This window comes from Myotis yumanensis, unplaced genomic scaffold, assembly GCF_028538775.1.
Source record: "Myotis yumanensis isolate MYYU_CA2020_CCGP unplaced genomic scaffold, mMyoYum1.0.hap1 SCAF_10, whole genome shotgun sequence".
Taxonomy (NCBI): Eukaryota; Metazoa; Chordata; class Mammalia; order Chiroptera; family Vespertilionidae; genus Myotis; species Myotis yumanensis.
Genome location: NW_027223761.1, coordinates 10127049 through 10148139, shown reverse-complemented (window position 1 = coordinate 10148139; position 21091 = coordinate 10127049). Strand labels below are relative to the sequence as shown.

The 21091-nt window shown below is 49.3% G+C and overlaps 1 protein-coding gene across 5 annotated transcripts in view; it reads left to right on the top strand.

Annotated features, from left to right (window-relative positions):
• The window catches only part of PAMR1 (peptidase domain containing associated with muscle regeneration 1), a 138664-nt gene that overhangs the window by 57783 nt on the left and 59790 nt on the right, over window positions 1-21091 (top strand). Inside the window, exon 3 of one of the 5 annotated variants that reach the window (XM_070427794.1) lies at window positions 1831-1953. The exons of 3 other annotated variants lie outside the window; for them this stretch is intronic. Coding sequence is in view for 1 of the 2 variants with exons in the window: in XM_070427791.1 (XP_070283892.1) it covers window positions 19015-19087 (73 nt within the window). In the remaining variant the exon portion in view is untranslated. Of the gene's footprint in view, window positions 1-1830; window positions 1954-18879; window positions 19088-21091 lie in introns of those variants that run through there. One more of the 5 variants, XM_070427791.1, reaches the window with a different exon arrangement.

Below are 21091 nucleotides of genomic sequence, written 5' to 3'. Positions count from 1 at the left end.
TTCCACTTAAGACTGGATACTTCACAAGACTTAAGCCAGCCAGTGTGGCTCAATGGTTGAGCATCAACCTATGAACCAGGAGGTCAAGTTCAAATTCCTGTCAGGGCATGTGCCCAGGTTGCAGGCTTGATTCCAGGTAGGGGGCATGCAGGAGGCAGCTGATCAATGATTCTCTCTCGTCATTGATGTTTCTATTTGTCTCTCCCTCTCCCTTCTTCTCTGAAATCAGTATATCCTATATAATAAAACCTTAATATGCAAATTGACTGACCGGCAGAACGACGGGTGGAACAACTGGTCGCTATGACGTGCACTGACCACAAGGGGGTAGATGCTCAACGCAGGAGCTGCCCCCAGCCCATAGGCCCCATCTGGTGGCTGCGGGGGGCGGGGATGGCGAGCGGGTGGTGCCAGGCCAGCCAAGGTGGGTGTGAGTGGGGACACCAATGGCCCCACTGGTTGCCCCACAGATTGGCCCTGATCACCAGCCAGGCCTAGGGACCCTACCTGTGCATGGATATTGTGCACCGGGCCTCTAGTCCTATATAATAAAAGGGAAATATGCAAATTAACCCTAATGGCGGAACAACCAGGAATGACTGGTCACTATGACGTGCACTGACCACCAGGGGGCAGACGCTCAATGCAGGAGCTGCCCCCTGGTAGTCAGTGCACCCCCACAGGGGGAGTTCCACTCAGCCACTAGCTGGGCTGATGGTTGTTAGTACAGCAGCGGTGGCGGGAGCCTCTCCCGCCTCCTCGACAGTGCTAAGGATGTTCCCAGAGGGAGCGGGCCTAAGCCGCAGTCGGACATCCCCCGAGGGTTCCCGGGCTGCCAGAGGGATTTCTGACTGCCAGCTTAGGCCCGATCCCCTGGGGAGTGGGCCTAAGCTGGCAGGTGGACATCCCCCAAGGGGTCCCGGACTCTGAGAGGTCACAGGCCGGACTGAAGGACCCTCCCCACCCTGAGTGCACAAATTTTTTCATGCACTGGGCCTCTAGTATTTTATAAAAGACTAAGTACAAAAGTCCTTAACATGGTCCCAGGGACCTACCTTCCTCACCAGCTTCCACTTATTGCTCTCTGAGCTCTAGTTTGCACTGGTCTTTTTTCAGTTCCTCACACAGACCATGTTTCCTCCCAACTTGCCTTAGAAAGTGCTGCTCCCTCCACCTATAACACTCATGTCTCATCACCTAGAACACTAATGTCACACTCCAAGGTCTCATCGCCTAGGACACTAATGTCACACTCCAATGTCTCATCGCCTGGAACACCAATGTATTACTCATGTCACATCACCTGGATCACTAATGTAACACTCTAATGTCTCATCCTCTTTATCCTTTAATGCTCAACTCTACCAACATGTCCTCCTGATTCTCTAAATTAAGCCTATATTGAAAATAATTGAGTCATCAATTAATTATTAATATGTATACACAGGAACATATGGTCTGATCTGTCCTCTCTGGGTTGTCAGGAGGGAGCAGAGATGATAAAGTCCGGCCTAGATTCCAGGTTTCTTTACTCGGAATCCTGGATCTCCACTCTTTGTAACCACTTTTTAATTCCCATTCCTAGGGGGAGAAAAATAGCTGTTATTCTACCTTGTCCTTTTACAAGGCTCTTTTCATTAGTTCTTAAAATAGGCCTATGCTGATTTTCCAGACTGAGCATCTGGCCTATATTCTTGCTCCCAGGCCCCTCCATTAACCACAAGAAACTACTTTCTTTACAGTATGCTATTTTATTCCCTTGTCACTTTGATTCTTATTTGTCACCAAGTACAGAGTTTGAGAAGTCACCAGTTGCTCTTTTTGTCACAGGTTTTCATTGGAGATCAAGTCCTGCTTCTAGAATGCGTTGGGGGAAGAGTTGGGGAAGATAATTCTCTCTTTTTACCCAAGATTGTGGTTTCTCATCCTGGACGAGCCACTTGGAGCAGAGCGGTTAGTTCTTTCCTCTTTCTCTCAGGAGACACACACACACACACACACACACACACACACACACTCCGCACTTCTTTGATTTATCCTATTTGCTAGGATGATGGAAATTACAGAAGCATATATATGTACATGTATGTGTGTATGTTGGGGGGCAGGAGGCATGTCTCAGCCGAAAATGAAATCCAAACATGTCTGTAGAAAAGGTCGGGGGACCACCAGGAAGTGATTTGTGGGAGGCTCCCTCACCCTCTGGGAGGAAAAGGGTGGGGAGGACCCCATGAAGTCAGACACGGATTGCGTCTGGGTCCTGTAATAAGGAGGCTTCTGAGGGAAAGAATGAGAACCTATTTGTGGACTCTGTGACCCTTGGGGCACAAGCGGGCCCCTTTGGAGGTCCGGGTGACCTGGTAGGACTGTGAGTCGGGGAGAGGACCATCACCTCACTTCAGGTGGACCAGGACCTGCTGGCACGTAGAGGCCCAGCAGCTGTAGGAGTGGCAAGCAGCACCCTAGCATGGACATTGCCGGTGAACTCGTATCAGTAGCAGCTTCAAGGCCACATTGTGCTCTCAGGGGCTTTCATACAGGAACCGCGGGTGAGTGGGGTGGGAGAAGAGAGACACCCAGCAGCTGCAACTGGATGCATTGTGTCTCTGGTAACTGAATGGTTTGTGAGCAGCTGGGAGACATCTCCAGGGGACACTAGGGACACCAGAGGCTGAGATCTCATGGGGCACCCATGTCCTCTAGGATGCTACGGACAAAAGCCAGTGATGTGTGGACATGGCTATAATCGGTGACCTGTTTGGGGCTACAGACCAGGGAGACCTGAGAAATTCAGATTCATATGGAATAAACCAGTGAAGTTAGAGGTGAGAGAAACCTTACAGATCAGAGTCCAACCCTTCACTCTGCTGAAAGGAAGCAGAACCCAGGGAGAAAGGCAAGTTTTCCAGGGCAGGCAGCTAAGACGGAACTGAATTCTAGCCTCGCTGTCTTTGGTACCTAGGGAGTTTGGGGAACTTACATATATCTGATATTTCCTTAAGACCACTGAGACTTGGAAGGGTGGGCTGATGCTAAGAGGCAAGCAGCCTATAGGTTGGGTGGGTTGCACATGACCTGTGACTAGAGGGACAAAAATAATGCCAGCATGCCCCAAATGTCTCCTCACCGGGAAGGGGAAGTCCATGGTGACAAAAAAGGTGAGCAGATGCTGAAGTGGAGAAGGGGTGGAAGCAGAGGACAGTGACAAAATGGGACCACTTCGTATTTTAACTGAAGGCCCTGACCCATTTGCCCCCTCCAGGCAGGATTCCTGGGTTTCAAATGGCCTGATGTGCTTCAGCCATGTGCTGAAAACTCCCCTTTCCCAGGACAGCTGATGTGCCCGTCTGACCTCATGCTCAGGCTCTTAAGCCTTATTTCACTGCACGTAAAGAGCGGGGAAGAGGAGAGGAAAGGAAAACAAAAGAAAAAGAAATAAGCAGAGAAAATGGGAGTGGAGACAGGGTCGGAGCAGAGGAGGGGGAGATGTACAGAGACACACAGAGAGAAAGAGCAGGCGTGGGCCATAAATTGCTTCCAGGGTGTAAGGAACCACAGACGCCCACCTTCAAGGCCTCCTGGGGCCACTGTGTAATAGCATCCAGCCCCCTGGCTGCAGGTGGGCCTCTCACCTGCCTCCCATTAGAGCTCCTTGCCTCTGGAAACCAGCATGATTTATGAATCCCGCTGGGCTTATGGCCAGACAGCCACCCCTCACCCATCACATCCCGGCTGACCCCCAGTTGCCCTTCTTCTTGCACGCGGTGCAGCAGGTGGATTTGAATTTCTAATGACTGCAGACACCTGTGTTTCCCTGAGGCGCTCACCATGGTGATGGAGAACAGACCCAGGCCATAGCCAGGAGGAAGAGCGCCGTGGAGGAAATATGAGAGACAGGACTTGTTGGAGGCATGGAATATCCCTGAAAGGGTGGACCCTGTTAGATTTCATTAACTGTTTACATTTCCCTGCCTGCATTCCACTGGTCACCTGCCCAGAAACACAAGTGGAAACACAAACCTTAAATGAGATCAGATTTTCCAATGAAATATGATAAGAAAAAAGGGGCCCAATGCCAAATCACAGGTAAATTTGCCCAGTCCACCAGAGGGACATGCGTGAGCAGCCCGGTGAGAATGTGGCCCTGGTCCAGCCTGACTTATGGTTGTCTGGAGGCCCTGAGAGGCCCAATGTGAAGGAGATGGACTAACATAGGTTTACAGAGCCCAGGGGAAGCTGGAATAGTGTTGCATAGGCTTGGATTTATGGGGAGGGGGGTGCCTGCCAGAGCCCTCCCAACCTCTAACTCCTTTGGAGAGTAGCACACTTCTCCTGGTTACGATTCTGTTGCAGCTTATGGAAACTCAAGATGGAAAGTTTGAGGCCTCAGGTCAAGCCAGCAATGCAGAGAAAAGAGAAGACTTTGTTATAAGACCTAAATCCCTCAAGATGCAGCACAGTTCATCTTGTTGCTTACCTCAAGTTCCTTAGTAAAGAGTAACCCCTTCGTTCCCAAAAAGCGTTCCCAGGGATCAAGTCAGGCTAAATTGTTGGTGCCAGCTCTCAAGGGCCAGCACTTCTCTGTTGCTGCTGCTTAAGGGGAAAAGTGGTCCTTGCTCAAAACCTTCATGACTCTCCTAGAGAGTCTATTGAAAGAACTTTCCCCTCTATCAATAGTCCAACCTATGACCTTAGAGGCGGTAACTTCTGCTCCTTTAAGTCCTTACTCCTCAAACTATAATACATAGTATCATTGGCATCATTAGCATTATTTGGGTTTTTGTTAGAAATATAAAATCTCAGGTCCCTGGCCCAGTCCTACTGGATCAGAATAGAGCCATATCAGGGGCTCAGGATTGGGCCTTGTTGCCCACAGGTTATTTGGAGGTGGTAGTCGTTGATTGGCTCAGTAAGCAGCAGTCCCGGCTGTTGTGTCAAGTGACCTCTATTTCTGCTAGCATGGCCGTTCTGTTCATGTGCCCCTCATGTCAGGTTTGGGTAGCTGATGGCAAATACTGGCTAATGTCACCCAGCTGAGTCATTTCTACTGTCTACTTAAGTGACTTTTCCTTGGTAGATGCTTTCTTGTCTACCATGATCATATTTTTTGGTCACACATAGTGCCCACTGCCATATGCCCAACCACATGCCTATACTTTAGGCCTCCTTGTCTCCACTCATTTAGTCCTTTTCATTTCAGGCTCCTGATCAGCCGGTGAGGCCATTGACCACTGTCCATGAGTTACCTATGTTCTCACTTCAGGCTACTTTTCCTTCCACACAAAGCAGATGACTTGGTGCACCACTCAGAGCTCTACCCACTGGAAAAACTTTCCTTAGCTCTGTCATTCACGTCTGCTCTCTGATGCACCCACCATCCACTTCCATTTGAGCTCACACTCCGAGATGTTCCATGTGGGATTTTTCTCCTTCAGCTTGTTGTATTGGTAAACGCCCCTCGCAATGGCTGTAGGTGCAAGTGGAGAGAGGGGCACTGGGCAGCCATGGAGGATGGCATGGGAGTCTGGGGTTCCTACTCATGAAGCCTGACTGTGCCCTCTGGTCCTGTTTGGGATCCATTCTGGATGTTCCAGTGTCATCTTAGGATGGCCTACTATAGTCCCGGGTAACTTTATGACTTGGAGGGTCTGATAGAACTCAGCTCATGATGGGCAATTATATATTAATGGTCATTTGATACCACAGAATCAAATATTCCATGTCCACGAGGGCCCATTAACACTCTAGGATATGTTCCTCAAAAGCAAATGCTGTAGATGACATGGCCTTGGTCTAGAATCCCAGAGGTCTATGTCATGATTCTCCCACTGGAGCTTGCTATAATGTCCTTACTTCATCCTTTCCCACCACTGACATCTCCAACAACAGATGGCCTGGTGGGTCATATGCTTCAAGTGGCAGGGCTATTTGAGAGCTCGTTTGGAGGTTCTAGCAGGGGAGCGCAGCTACTCTTGACCAAAGACCAATACTCTCCTCTCGGGGGAAGGGTGTCCTCTTTGACCAACCATGCAGCTTTGGGAGGGATGCACATGGATCGGCGAGGAAAGAGGGGGACACCTGCCTATCCAGCCAGATCAGCCAAATTCAACCCTGGTGATCAATGGGGTGACAGATGTCACAGCCAGATCTCCCTCACATCTATGGCAGAGCTATTTGTACCAGGGCCTGGACTGACTGCAGGTCCCTTTCTTGTTCCAGGCCCCATGCAAAGCTGGCTACCTTTCAGATTTCCTGGCATATGGGCTGGAATAGTATTACTAGGTGTTGACTGTGCTGTCTCCAGAACCCAACCCAGGGAGGCCTTGACAGACATCATATTTCATTCTTGGTGGCAGTGATGAAAAATGCAGCAATATGTCTTTCACTTTGGACAGTATTTCTCAGCATGTCCCTGATCTCTGGACCCCTGAAAACTTTAGCAGTGTGCTCTGCCTCTGCATCTGCATCGGGTTTATCTCCCACCACCTGAAGTGAGATGCTTTCCCAAGGCCTCCAGTGTGCTAGCAGCTCTTACTGTCCCTGCTCTGTCACTGCTGTAATGACTCAATGTGATATTCTGCAGGATGTTCAGATGGTCCAGATTTCCTTCTGTGAGGACAGGAGAATTAACAGAGACCTAGGACAGTACTGTAAATTATTGTCCATTCCACATGAGTCTCTTCTCTGATTGGGACGTTTAAGCTGCTCTAGCAAAGATACCATGAATGACACGACAGCCATATTGGAACTACTTCTTGGTTGAGTATGTGATTGTCTTCTGCCATTTTACCAGTATCCATCTGGTTTCTGCAGGGACCTGATTGGTGAATTAAATTGAAATATGGAGATACGAAAAAGGCCATCGCTGCTGCATCATAAAGATTCTTGAGGGCGGCGTTAATCTCCACCATTCCCCAGGAATGCCATATGGTTTTTGATCCACTACCTTGGGAAGGGGAAGGCAATTTCAGAGGCGTTTATTCGGCCTTTCTATTATGATGGGCCAAGGATCTCATGTAGGAGTTCAACAACTGAGTATGTCAATCCCAATTATATATTTGGAGAACAGAAAAAATGATCACTAGGTGGGTCCATGGCCTCACTGGACCCATTGTAACTTGGCATTTGGCCAGGACTCATTTTATTAACTTTCTCTCATATGCCTCTAACCGGTGGGCATGATGCCATTTCAGGTTTCTAGGTATCGATGTCATTTGTGTCCAGTAATCCTCAGAATGTATGGGTGTTTCTCTCTCCTCAGTCCACAGTCATTCGAGTAAGTTCTGTCTCCAGAACCCAACCCAGGGAGGCCTGACAGACATCATATTTCATTCTTGGTGGCAGTGATGAAAGATGCATGTCTTTGTATGTCTTTTTAGGGAAATGTCAGAGGAATCATTATATTATATACTTGTCGTGATGTTGCTGTTCTTCCATTCGTCTCTGTAGCCAACAAGTTCTTGGTATGAAAACTGACTCAGGTCTAGGAATTGAGCAAGGTTCATGACTTACTGATGGGGTTACCACCCTCGGTGTCCTGCTCATCATTCTTGCTCTTTTTGATTGATTATATTAAGCAGCAACCCTGCTTGTCCACCTATCTGTTTTCTCCCTAAGGAGAATATGTTCTACTAACCATCTTCACAACTTCTTTCGGGTTAAGCCTTCTGGGATGTCCCTTCAAGTCAGCTGGTTTTGAGGGTAATTGTAGGGCCCACCGTTTATGGTAGTTAAATACCATCACCTGGACTCTATTTCTTCAAGTCCTCATCATTCCCTGGGCTATTAGTAGGCCATGTCCCGTGACTTATCTCCTACAGTCAACCCTAGCCTGTAGGAAAGCCACCACTGAATGGCTTAGTGTTCAGCATATTCCTGATGGCCTTGATGAACAGTGTGTTCTCTGTGTCCTTCCATGGAAGAAAATCTCTGATGGATCTTCTGCCCTTACATAATATATCCATCCAATCCAGCGTGCCTACTTCCCTGAGCCATTTAACCCCACCATCTCTGTGGCATCTCGGGCATTACCACTTGGGTCGGGATGGGCTATTGCTTTCTCCAGGTTTCTAAGAGTTACCTAACAGCAAACTTGCACATACCCTAGGTTTCTTGCTAGGGTGTATAGCCCATGTCCCTAAAGAATACTCACAAGTAAATGAACTCTTGCTGATCCATTCTTATATTCTGTACTCCTTGATCAAGCACGCTCAAGATCCAATTCCTCCTGCTGGAACATGCTAGCAAATTCTTGGGAGCTTCATTGGGAATTGCTTCTTTCTTTCCTGATCAGACCCAGCACTTCCTAAACTGGGATTAGGCTGGGATTTAACCCTGGTTACTGGCCTGGCAGCCAGGACAGATTTGGGAGGAAGTCTTGAGGAGGACACTTGCTCTCTTTAAGTGGAGAGGTCCATGCTGTATCTTCCCATGGGAACCAGTTCTAGTTCTTAACAGGGACAAGTGAGCCATCTCTGTAGGGAAAATTCAGGGAAGTCAATGGAACCACAATATTTGGGGGCATCGATCCAGATGACTCGGTCTCATGTTCAGGAGTTCAACTTTTTCCAGCCAAGGCACTGGTTTTAACATAGTAGACCTGCCTTGACTGGGTATTCAACACTCTTTGAAGCCTGGTGGCTATAAATATCAGAATCTGAGTTTGCTCCTCCACTGTGTCCATGCTTCTACTGCAGGAGCAACCAAAGAGACCCCCTGGCTTTCACACTTGGTTTTTAAGTCTGTTAATTGTCCTTAGTTTCATATTATCCCTCAGTAGGGCAGCAATTCGACTTAGAACCCAGCTACTTCATTATCCTTATACTAGAGGCCCAGTGCACAAAAATTTGTGCACTCGGGGGGGGGGAAGAGGGGGTCCCTCAGCCCGGCCTGTGCCCTCTCGCAGTCTGGGACCCCTCGGGAGATAACGACCTGCTGGCTTAGGCCTGCTCCTGAGTGGCAGAGGGCAAGCCCAATCCCTAGGTGCAGCCCCTGGTCGGGCTCAGAGCAGGGCTGATTGGGGAGTTGGGGCGCCACCCCCTGTCATGCACAGAGCAGGGCGGATTGGGAGGTTGTGATGCCACCCTCAGTCACGCTCAGGGTAGGGCTGATTGGGGGGTTGGGGCACTGCCCCCTGTCACTCACAGAGCAGGGCCCATCAGGGGGTTGGGGCACTGCCCCCTGTCACTCACAGAGCAGGGCCAATCAGGGGGTTGGGGCACTGCCCCCGCCCCATCACGCACAGAGCAGGGCCCATCAGGGGGTTGGGGAGCTCCCCCTCTCATGCACAGAGCAGGGCCCATCAGGGGGTTGGGGAGCTCCCCCCTGTCACGCACAGAGCAGGGCCCATCAGGGGGTTGGGGAGCTCCCCCCTGTCACGCACAGAGTAGGGCGAGTAGGGCCGATAGGGGAGTTAGGGCACCGCCCCCTGTCACCCACAGAGCAGGGCCAATCAGGGGGTTGGGGCGCCACCACTGTCACACTCAGGGCAGGGCCGATGGGGAGGTTATGGCTCTACCCCGTCACACACAGAGCAGGGCCCGTGGGGGGGGGGGGGGGGGCGTTGGGGCACCACCCCCTGTCACACACAGAGCAGGGCCGATCAGGGGGTTGGGATGCCACACCCTGTCACACACAGAGCCGCAGGGCGATCAGGGGGTTTGGGCGCTGCCCCGTCATGCTGATCTGGTGCCAGGAGGCCTCGTGGCTCCGCTGATCCCTGTGCTGGGAGGCATATTACCCTTTTACTATATAGGATAGAGGCCTGGGGGCAGGCTGGTTTGCCCTGAAGGGTGTCCTGGATCAGGGTGGGGGTCCCCACTGGGGTGCCTGGCCAGCCTGGATGAGGGGATGATGGCTGTTTGCAGCTGGTCACACACCCTTCAGGGTGGGGGTCCCCACTGGGGTGCCTGGCCAGTCTGGGTGAGGGGCTGAGGACTGCTTTCAGGCTAGGGGTTTTGACTGAAGCTCCCAGCCACTCCTTTTTTTCTTTTTTTTTTTCTTCTGGGCCAGCTTTAGCTCTGGCTCTAGCTCTGAGGCTTCCGCTGCTGGTTTGTTTGCCGTTCTATAATCGAAACAATGTATAACTTCAGCTCTGAGATCCCAGCCGGCTATATTTGTTAGAATGTTTCAAACTGCCAGCTCAGAGTCCGGCAAGTCAGGCGGGGAACTTGGAGTCAGCAGTCACTGGAGCAAGCAAGCCTCACGTTCGCTTCCAGCTGCCTGGCTGCCGGCCGCCATCTTGGCTGACAGTTAATTTGCATAAGGATACGCTGATTAGCCAATCGGAAGGGTAGCGGTCGTACGCCAATTACCATTTTTCTCTTTTATTAGTGTAGATGTGTTGTTTCTCCGTGATGTTCAAAGGCCTGAATCATCATACCAAGCAAGGCATTCCCCTCCACCAGGATATTCTTTTAAGTAGCCACCTGTGAAGTTTTTATCCATTGGGTTGCCACCTTGTGACAGGAATTATCTGTACTCCAAGTACCATTTGGGAAGGGGTCTTCCTTGCCAGCTGTGTGTGAGTGATCCAAAACCCAAACCCCTTCTTATCACCGCTTCTTTTTGATCATTCCTGGTACCAATTGTGTTGGGTGGTTCCTTTAAGAAGCAGATACCAAGCGGAGTTAGAAGTGCAAGACCTAATTATTGGTGCTAAAGTCTGTGAAAGATGAATGGGAGAGAGGGCAAGAGTAGACATGAAGGGCCTTCAGACTGCTCTCCATGCAGGTCTGGCACTGTGAGAAGCAGGGGGTCACAAAGGGGGATTGGGTCAGAGATGCCAGACTGGTACAGTAGGAGCTCTGGTGCAAATATTACCTATAGAGGAGTCTTTCGCTTGGTAGGAATGACTAGTGTCCTTGCTGCCCCGTCCCGGACTGGGAATAACATGCCTTCAGTTCACATGCTGTAATTAGGTAATTTCTGGGTAGGCTCAGAGGGTCAACTCATATCCTCAAATTGCAAGCAAAAATCAATATGCGTTTATTTTTCTATGGCCCATAGCTTTTGACTAGATTCTCAAAGGATCTCCCGATGCCCCAAAGTCCTGTGGCATTGAAATGAATTCACTTGATCAACCCATTTTCTCCTGGCCCTTTTCATTTGCCCCATGTTTAAGGAGTTGTTTATATACTTGCTACAGGGTAGCTACACTGGCCTCTTTGTGTTCCTTACATGCACTCAGCTCATTCGCAGCTCAGAGCCTTTACATGAGCTGTTCCCTCTGCCTAGAACACCCTTTCTTGGCTCCCATGGTACTTTACTTCAGGTCTCAGTGTAAATGTCACCTTCCCAGAGAGGCCTGCCCTGATTCCACAAACTGAAGTACTTCCCTCAGCCACTCTCTAGCAGACTTCAGTTTCATTACTAGCATAGCACTCTCACCACCTGGTCCTTCCTTCTTGATTTGTTTATTACAGATCTTTGCCCAGTAGTACATATGCTCCATGCAAACAGGAATCATTGTCTTGTTCCTTATGCCCCCTTATTGCCAACAATGTGACTGACACATGAGAAATACTCACAATATTTTCTCACGTTAAAGAATAAATGCTTGTCTTCTCTATTAGAAGATATTTTTCTACATACCCCCCCTTACATCTCCTTGTAACTATTTCTTTATAGCACTATAAAATATAGATATAATTGTAAACAATCCAAACATACAAAAAAGTCTAGACAAAAGACACTGATGCACTCGCCTCAAAGATAAATAAATGCTAACATTTTGCTTCAATTTCTCCTTTGCTTATTTTATATTTTACTAGTAGCTAACATTTCATATCCCATATTCTGGATCTGAGTATTTAACACTACTGTTGAGCTATGGACTCTAGAGCCACCCTACCTATGGACTTGTTGCTCTATATGATAATAAAATTCCTTGTTGTTCCAGCCCCAGGAATTGGGTTTGTTGTACGTACAGCTGAAAGCCTCCTCCCTGTGATGGCCACATTTCTCACTGTGTTGAGTCTTAAACTGTGGCCGGCTAGCAGTTTTCGCCTGGCTGCCTGTTTACCAAGGTACAGACAGTTTTATTGCCTCCTCTAACTCAGATTGCCCAATTCAGAAATTTTTTATATTAGTAATTTATTTCTGTGTAACAAATGTAACAGCTTAAAACAACACAATTGATCATCTCACCCATTTCCTGTGGGCCAGGAACCTGGGCGCAGCTGGGCTGGTGGCTCCGGCTGAGGCACTCACATGATGCTGTAGTCAAGTTGCAGGCTGGGGCCACAGCCATCGGAAGGGCAGGGGAACGTGCGCCCAAGCTCATCCATAGGACTGTCATCAGGAGCCTCAGTTCCTTTCCACGTGAGACTCTCCCTGGGGCTGCTCACACAGTGTAGCAGCTGGCTGCTCGCAGGGTGAGGGATCTGAGAGAGAGAGAGATGGAGGGGGCTCCTCCAGTACACCACCATGCACTCCCCAATATCCACTGGTCATCAACCGGGAGTCATAGCTGATTGCTCTCTCATTGGTGTCTCCCACATACACCATAACGATTGACCCCCTCCTTTGTACCTCCTCAGTGCCTCTCACACCATGCTACTTCTCTCCATTCTGTTGGATGCAGGATGCCGAGAGAGCTGAGTCTGAGGACAAATCGAATTCTGAAGCTGGCCCTCAAATTGTTTCCCATGTCCCACAGAATAAAGTTCATGGTCTTCAAGGCCTGCCTGCATCTCCAGACTCCGTATTACATGGCCCTCCTCATCACTGTTCTCTACTCTCCCTTCCCTGTTTTGTTTTGGTTCTAAAGTTCAATGCCACTTCCTCAAGGAAGCTTTTCTGTTGCTCAGACAAGATTGCTCCCTTCCCCCCATTCCATGCTCCCAGAACATTCTGTCCTCACTTGTGTTGCTCATCACATTTTCTCAGTGTCTCAGTGCTATCTGGTCTGTAAATCCACAAGGTAAGTCCTGGACACACAGGTGTTGTTCACAGACATACTCTAAGGGCCTGAAAGGATGCCTGGCACATAGGATATATGCAGGAAATTGTGCTTAATAAGTGAATGAATGATTTTTTACTTGGTAAGTCTTTTACTTTCTCCTTTAGCACATGGAAGGAGGTTCCATAGAAGGAGACCAGTTGCTTTATATACAAACTAGAGGCCCAGTGCACAAAATTCGTGCATGGGTAGGGTCCCTAGGCCTGGCCGGTGATCAGGGCTGATCTGTGGGGTGACTGGTGGGGTGATCAGGGGCCCCCACTGGCACCTGCCTTGGCTGGCCTGGGGCCTGCAGGCTGGGGGAATCTCCTGCATTGAGTGTCTGCCCCTGGTGGTCAGTGCACATCATAGCGACTGGTCGTTCCGCCACTTGGTTGATTTGCATATTAGGCTTTTATTATATAGGATCTTATTTATCCCAGTGAACAGGTGGCAGCATTGAAATGGACAGTAGTGCAGTGCAGGAGATTTTCTGAGCCCTGTGACAAACACTCTTCTTAACTCAACTTTAGTCAAGATTCTCTGAGCCTTTGTTCAAGTAGGATTTGTTCTCAAGAGTTAAAGTCTTGCTAAATCAGCTTAGTGAAAGTCCCCAATCATTGATGTCTGATTACCCTTGATATCTGATCAAATTCCTTACACCGCACATCTCCTAGGATACCTGATCACCCTGGCCTGCTTTCGTCAAGAATCCTATCAAATCAGTTCAGCCACAATGCCCCCTTACCCTTAATGTTTCCTGTTAGTAATTTCCCACCCACTGATCCCATCCTACTGCTTGGCTGTAAATTCCCACTTTTCCTTATTGTCTTCAGAATTAGGCCCAATCTCATTCCCCTACCACAGCATCCCATTGCAGTGGTCCCTTGACTAAAGTCTTCCTTATTGTCTTTAACAAGTGTCAGAATACTTTTTTAATACCTGGACAGGGTCCTCTCAATTTGTCTTCAAACAAATGCACACTCTACCTAGACCTCCAAATGGAAGCATAAATATACAAGGAAATATATTTTTCAGAGGGGCATCTGTTTCACTATAGGAACCTAACCTAACTTACATCACTGGACCCAAGGAAAATGGTACCTATTAAGTTTTATTTCAGTTAAATACCTGAAAGGAGGGTTTTTGAAAAACTCTAAGATTATATATTCATTGATAGTTATAATAATAGTCAACATTGGTTGAGCTGCCATATATACACTAGCCTCATTTTAATCTCCTCACCAACATTAAAAGGTAGTCATTACCTCTTTTTTACAATTGAGGAAACTGAGGCTCTGAGAGGCCAATGAACATTGTTCACACAGCTGGTGGGTAGTAGAGCCTTGATCTGTACCAGGGTCTGTTGACTATGGTGTCTTTGTGCTATTGTACCCTGATGCCTTCTCATCGAGTTACCCTACTTTTTGTTTCCTTCATCACCCAAAATGGCTCAACTGCATGTAACTCTTAAGCTAGACACTTGGATTCTGGTCAGATTTTTTTTTTTTGCCAGTGTTCTTTGAAATGCTTTGCAGTTCATTTGCAGAACTGACAACATTTTGTATTAAGTTGAAGTTTATAAATATACATAGGGAAGTCAAGAGCAGGTTTCCCCCGAGTGATTCAGGAGCACATGGACTATGAAGGAGGGAGGCTCACTGGCTTTCAGCAATTTGCATGAAGAATGACCTAGAGCCAGAAGAATGTGGCCAGAGAAAGAACCACAGACGCACCTACCCCCTTGCCTGGCTCCCAGTGGAAAGAGAGTGGAGCTGAGCCAGACCTGGAGGCAGAACATTATTGCTTGTTGTGTAGGTGAACAGCCGGTATTTATTAGAGCTGGAGACGTCCCTGGTGGGGCCGGCTACAGCAGGCTCTGGTGGAAGGGCCCTTTGTCTTTCCACAGACCGACCCTTCTCCATCTCTGGCCCTGGTTGACTTGAACTTTGTGTTTTGTGTAACTGATGGAAACCAAACTTAATTGCCAGCAGTCTGGGATGCCTCTTTCAGGTTTTCAGACCAGCTCCACCCAGCTCTTTCCTCTGGCTTTCCCACTCACCGTATGGTTGCTGCTCAGCGGCTGATCTGCCCAAGTTACGGCTTGAAGAATGGGGAGCTGTTGGTATTCACAGGACAGCCTTCTCTGCTGTTTCTTTCTGTGTGTTCACGTACAACCAGCCTTCCTGGTGGCACTGAAAAAGGTACAGGTGTTGTTAAGTGCCTCTTCTTTTCATGAAAAAATTAGTGGGTATTGTGACTTGTAATTAAATGAGTGGCCTGACTCCATCTACTACCGCCAATTGTGGATTTCTCAGTATTGATTTGAAGTAAATAATTCTTACTTCCAGGTATCATTCCCTACTTCCCAGTATGACACATTGCTTTTTTACACCCATGGACTTTCTAGCGATTTATTTCTCCCAGAAGTGGGTGTAGAAGGTGAGGGCAGGAGGGAGAGATAGCCATAATAAAAATAGCTAATGTTTACTGAGTGTGTAGGCACTATTGGAGCTCTTTATTCCAATCCTATTTGGGCAGGTACCATTATTCTTCCCACTTAACAGATGAAAGAACTAAGGCCATCATAGGTGAGATAACTGCCCAGGTGTGCACAGGTAGTAAGTGGTCCAGCTAGATTCAACACTAGGCAATGTGATTCAGAGCAAATGCTCTTAAGGTAGAAATATAAAAATGGGTGTGTATGTGTGTGTGTGTGCGGGGGTTTGGGGGGGGGATTCTCCAAATACCCATTGTGCAGTTTATAGCCTAGACTCAATAATTATATATAATAAACGACTTTCCCCAAATTCAACAAATATTTGGTCAAATTTTCAGATTCAACTTATGAAGATCAGTCATTAAAAAGTTGGGAGCTGCAGGTCCCCTTGAAGAAGGCTATGGCTCCCTCTTACTCCAAAAAAAAAAAAAAATCATGCAAAATGTTTGCCTATAATTTTCAAATGTTCAGAACCCCTCTAAAAACTCCCTCCCAACAGACTTCATGAAACCCAGGTTAAGAACACTGAATATAGAACAAGACTAAACTCTATTGGTATGAAGAATTGAGTTGACCATGATGGGAGGAGAGGAAGCTGAATTGGTGCAGGGCTGCATGGTCTCTGGCAAACTGTGCCCTTTTCTGTATCATAGTCATAGTAGCTTCCCTCGTCCTCTAGCAGCCCCTTTTTATTGTAAAGTTCAACAAGATGATGCCTTGAGGTCCCCAGGGAAAAGTGTCCCATTCCTTCTGGAAAATTCCCTTCGAGGTTCCAGAGCCCCAGGAAATTTGCAAACCCAAAGGAGTGCAACAGCCCAATAGGAACCAATGACTCCTGTGGGTAGGACAGCCCAGGAAGAGAAGCGAGGGCCAGTACCCAGGCCCATAAGCCTGGAGAGGCAAACACCTGGCACCAGGGACTTCCTCAGGGAGCAGCCAGTCAGGTTCATCACCTGGGCCTCACCCTGATGGGGTATATTTGCTGCAGAGATGAGGTTGCTGGATAGCAACACAGGGAGGTTGTGTGTGTGGATAGGGACCACAGAAGACAAGGGAAAAGGGAAGTGGAACTGTCAGTTGATGGTAAAAACAGACTCTTAAGAGGCTGTAATACCCATTCTTGTTAGGAAACTAAGTCACCTCCCCACTCCCATCACCAAAGGACTAGGGCTGGTTGACTAGCCTCAAAGTAAAGCTCCCTTCTATAACCTCTGCCCTCCACTGCTTAGATATGCTGCCCTTTGGTATTGCCCCCACTTTTAAGGCTACTCCTGGTGCTTGTTTTAAACAAATTTCACCTGGATGGAAATTTACTCCTGGAAGTTGAGGGTGAGGAAGGAGGCTCATAACATGGGAATACTTTAGGGTCAGTCTCGGGAAGATAATTCAGATAATGATTAATATTCATCAAGTATGTATTATGAGCAAGGCCCTAGGCTAAAGGCCTATGGACATAACCTCATCAGATCCCTCCAACAGTCTACAAAGTGGGTTTGATAATTATTTCCATTTTACAGATGAGAAAACAGAGATTCAGAGAGGGAGTTAGCCTGCTGAAGGTCAGGTAGTCAGAAAGTGGTGAATGAAGGACTTGAACCCAGGTCCCTGACTGCTGAGTTCGTCCTCTCAGTTACTTCACTGCAGTGGGCTCAGGGGCAGGGCTGGGATTCAGGAATTTCTCCCCCAGAGGAGCACCTGTGTCAGGGCCCCTGCCCATATAGGCTGTCCTGGGCCCAGGGGATTCCACCTTCTTCAAGTTCCTCCCCTCCATTCCCATTGCTTACTCCTTACTCCAGGCCTTCATCCACAGGCCCAGTTGCTCTCTCTCTGCCAGTCTTGGCCTGCTCCGTCACTCAGTCTGGATATCAGGGTGACACTTTCTTCCTAGGACTTTACTTTGGGCCCAGCACCCACTTCTCCTACATTGCCAACCCCCCATTAACTGAAGAATAAAATCCAACCACCCTGGGCCACACTCTTTCTCTTCTCCTGCTCTTTGCCACATCCAAACTAGACATATTGTCTATCCTTTCAGGTTGGCTTTTGTTCATATCCTATATAATAAAAGCCTAATAGGCAAATTGACCGAATGGTGGAACAACCGGTGAAATGATTGGTTGCTATGATGTGCATTGATCACCAGGGGGCAGATGCTCAATGCAGGAGCTGCCCCCAGCCCGCAGGCCCCAGGACAGCCAAGGCGGGTGTGAGTGGGGGAGGGGGAGTCTCGATCACCCTCCCAGTCACCCCGCAGAGGGAGGCAACTGGTGGTGGTGGCTGGGGTGGGGCCAGTGAGCAGGTGGTGCCAGGCCGGCCAAGGCGAGTGCCAGCAGGGGCCACCAATTGCCCCGCTGGTAGCCCCACAGATGGGCCCTGATTTCTGGCCAGGGCTAGGGACCCTACCCATGCATGAATTTCGTTCACGGGCCTCTAGTATATGTATAAATCTTTAACTCGCATTTTTAAAAAATTCAAATGTTTTTATTGATTTTAGAAAGAGAGGAAGGGAGAGAAATAGAGAGAAAGAAACACTGATATAAGAGAGAAATATCCATGGCTGCCTCCTGCACACCTCTTACTGGGGATCGAGCTGGAAACCTGGGCATGTGCCCTGACTGGGAATCAAACTGGTGACCTCTTGGTTCATGGATTGATGCTCAACCATTGAGCCATACCAGCTGGGCTCACACACATTTTCATGATATATGTTGCCATGGATTCTTTTGGGAAAAGAATAAATAAAATTGTAATATAAACTTGTAAACAATCATTATTTCCTAGTGGCGCTGGCCAAATTTAGTCTTCCTTCTAGAAAGCTCTCCCCATTCCCTCCATGGATTGAGACTCTACTTCTCTCTCAGTCCCCAGGTCAAGCTCCCCCAGCTCAGGGAAACCTCCCCACTGCCCTGGACCTTCATGATAGAAGGGATAGAGGTGGAGGGGAGAGGTAGGGGTTGGCTCCCTTTCTCCTTCCATCACCAGTGCCTCCTCCCACAAGGACACTCACATGGCAGGCAGGGGAGCCTCCATCTCAGGCTACTGTGGGGGTGGGGAGGAGGGAGTTGGTAGGGGCATAAATGTGAGGGAGTGGGTAGGGGCATAAAAAAAGAGGAAGAGTGGCCCAGGGTGGCTGGATTTTATTCTTCAGGACTCACCTTAGCCGCCCTACAGCCCCGCCTACCTCTGCCCCATCCAGCCACCCCTGACCTGCCAGCTGTCCCCTTCTCTCAACCTGGCCAGGGAGCCTGGCTGGACCTGGGTTGCTCCCCGCCCCCACCCCCCCCCCCCTAGCTTCCCTGCAGCAGTCCCTTCCAGCCCCAGCCTGAGTTTCCCAGCGGCGTGGCCACACCTCCCCAGGCCCCGCAAGGGTTAAGGCAGCAGAGAGGAGAGGTTTGGGCTGACGTTTAGCTCTCTCGTTGAAGGTGGTTCCCTCCGATGAGGATGGGAGAGCCTGGCGAGCTGAAACCGGAGCTCCCGCTCAGCTGGGACTTGGGGAGGTCCCTGTAAGAACCGCTGCCCACCGGCCCCCTCGGTCCCTCCCCCGCAGTCACTCGGGGCACCGGCCACAGCAACGATGGAGCTGGGCTGGTGGACGCAGTTGGGGCTCACTTTCCTGCAGCTTCTACTCATCTCATCCTTGCCAAGAGGTACTGTGAGTAGCTGGCAGGACACCCCAGTTGGGAGGCATCTCCTTTCTGGGGTCTGTAGGGAGTGGGCCTGGGGAGCCCCAATAGTCGGTGCTGCGGGTGGGCTGTGGGGTCTTGGCTGGTGCGCCTGCCTCCTTCCTGAGAATGTGACTTGGTTTTGTCATCCCAACTTGTGGGACTGAAACTGCCTCCCGAAGGAGTACCAGCTCCAGTTTTATCCATTTATTTTATTTTGTCTTAGTTTTTCATAGCATAAAATTACCTCCAGGAATCTATCCAGCCTGAGTTACCCACTCTGACTCGAAAAAGCCAAGTTTCTCCTAGAAAGAGCCCCTCGGAGGAGAGTGGGAAGGAGAGAAATGAATCGGGAGCCGGGCGTGCCTCAAGGGCGGTCCTGCCGGTGGGTGTTTTGCTTGGTGAGATGTTACTGTCACATCCCTTCAGGACAGATCCCCGCCTGGGAGGTTTCCTCGCTTGGCATATGTATTTCCTTCCTGATAAGAGTGAGAAGGATGAGGAAAAGGCTGAGGTTAAAAGTGCACGTTGTTTCTGGGGACACACAGTGTTTGTTTAGAAGGAGCTCTGGCTTCTCTGTGTGTTTTTTTTTTCATGTGTCATTTTCGGAGCCACAAACCCACGTCCAATGGACTCCCGGGGCAAGTGCGGCTGAAACCAGACCCGGACCTTCTGGGAGCCTCTGAGGCTGGAGCAGAAGCGAGGGACTGGCAGGCTTGTTCTGTGACTGCTCTCTGGCAGGCAGGGAAAAGGGGCTTCTCAGGAGCATCTGTGCTTACAATGGATAGCTCTAGGGGTGCGGTGTCAGGAGGTAAGGTGAGACCTCTTGCGGTAAGGCAGGTGGGAATGGTTGGATGTGACAAAACAGGGCAGCTTTGCGCGGGAGCAGGGAGTGTGTGAGCTTTGCTGCCCCCCCTTCTGTGCTGGTTACCTGTCACCTTCTGTGCTGGTTACCTGTCACCTGGGCTGGTTACCTGTCACCTGGGCTCTACCCGAGAGCTGGGTGCTCCATTGCTGCAATTAGCTGGCAAGTGTCCCAAGAGTGAACAAAAAGTCAAGATTCATGACAAAAGCTGCACTTTGGTCAATGCTTTCCACCTTCCCATAGGCTGTCAGCCGCTGATGAAATCTTGGTGATTTCCTCTCAAGCTGGACAGAGGGTTTCATTTGAATTTTTTCTCATCTGGAGTGAACGACCGTAGTGAAGAAAGAAGGGGGCGCGAGGGGCCGATAACCCAGACACTCACCCTGCAGTCGGGTGACGGCTTCCCATGCAGACTGCTCCCTGCCCCACCTCTCCCTTTTAGAGCCTGACCTCCAGGCTTGGTGGCCCCCAGGCCAACTCCAGAGGAACCTGGTTCCTACTGGAGCACCAGGGCTCGGATCAGCCCTCCTCCTGCTTCTCTCTCTCTCTCTCTCTCTCTCTCTCTCTCTCTCTCAATAATGTGGCAGGTGAGACATCTCAAACCCATAAAACTTTAAAAAAACAAACAAACCCAAAACTCAGCTACCTTTTTTCTTGCCCAGGATCTGAAAAACCCATTTGTTCCCGACCCGAGAATCTCTTTTACTTTCTGCTGTGGAAACGCTTCAGGGAGGGTGCGTGGATTCCTGGCAGCCGAGCTGCGGGCTGAACCGCAGGGCGACTTCTCAGTGTCTAGCGAGGATAGCTCCGCTGGTGAGCGATCACATTTAGAGGGCAGGCGGAGGGATGGCGAGGAGAAGGAAAATATTTCTTTAAGTAGTGAATGAGTCCCCTCCCTGCTGGAATCTAAATCTGGCCCCGGCAGGAGAAGCCTGGAAGCGTAGCTCCTCTAATTGTTTTTCTAAAATGAGTGCTTGATGAAACGCAAGCATCCACTGGATGGCTCAGGGGATGTGGTTGCTCATCGGCATGGGACACATGTTGGAGGACGAGAAGCCAAACATCAGGCCAAGCGATAACCCAACATAAATAGCATGTGAGGGAGAAACCCAACTCCACTGACT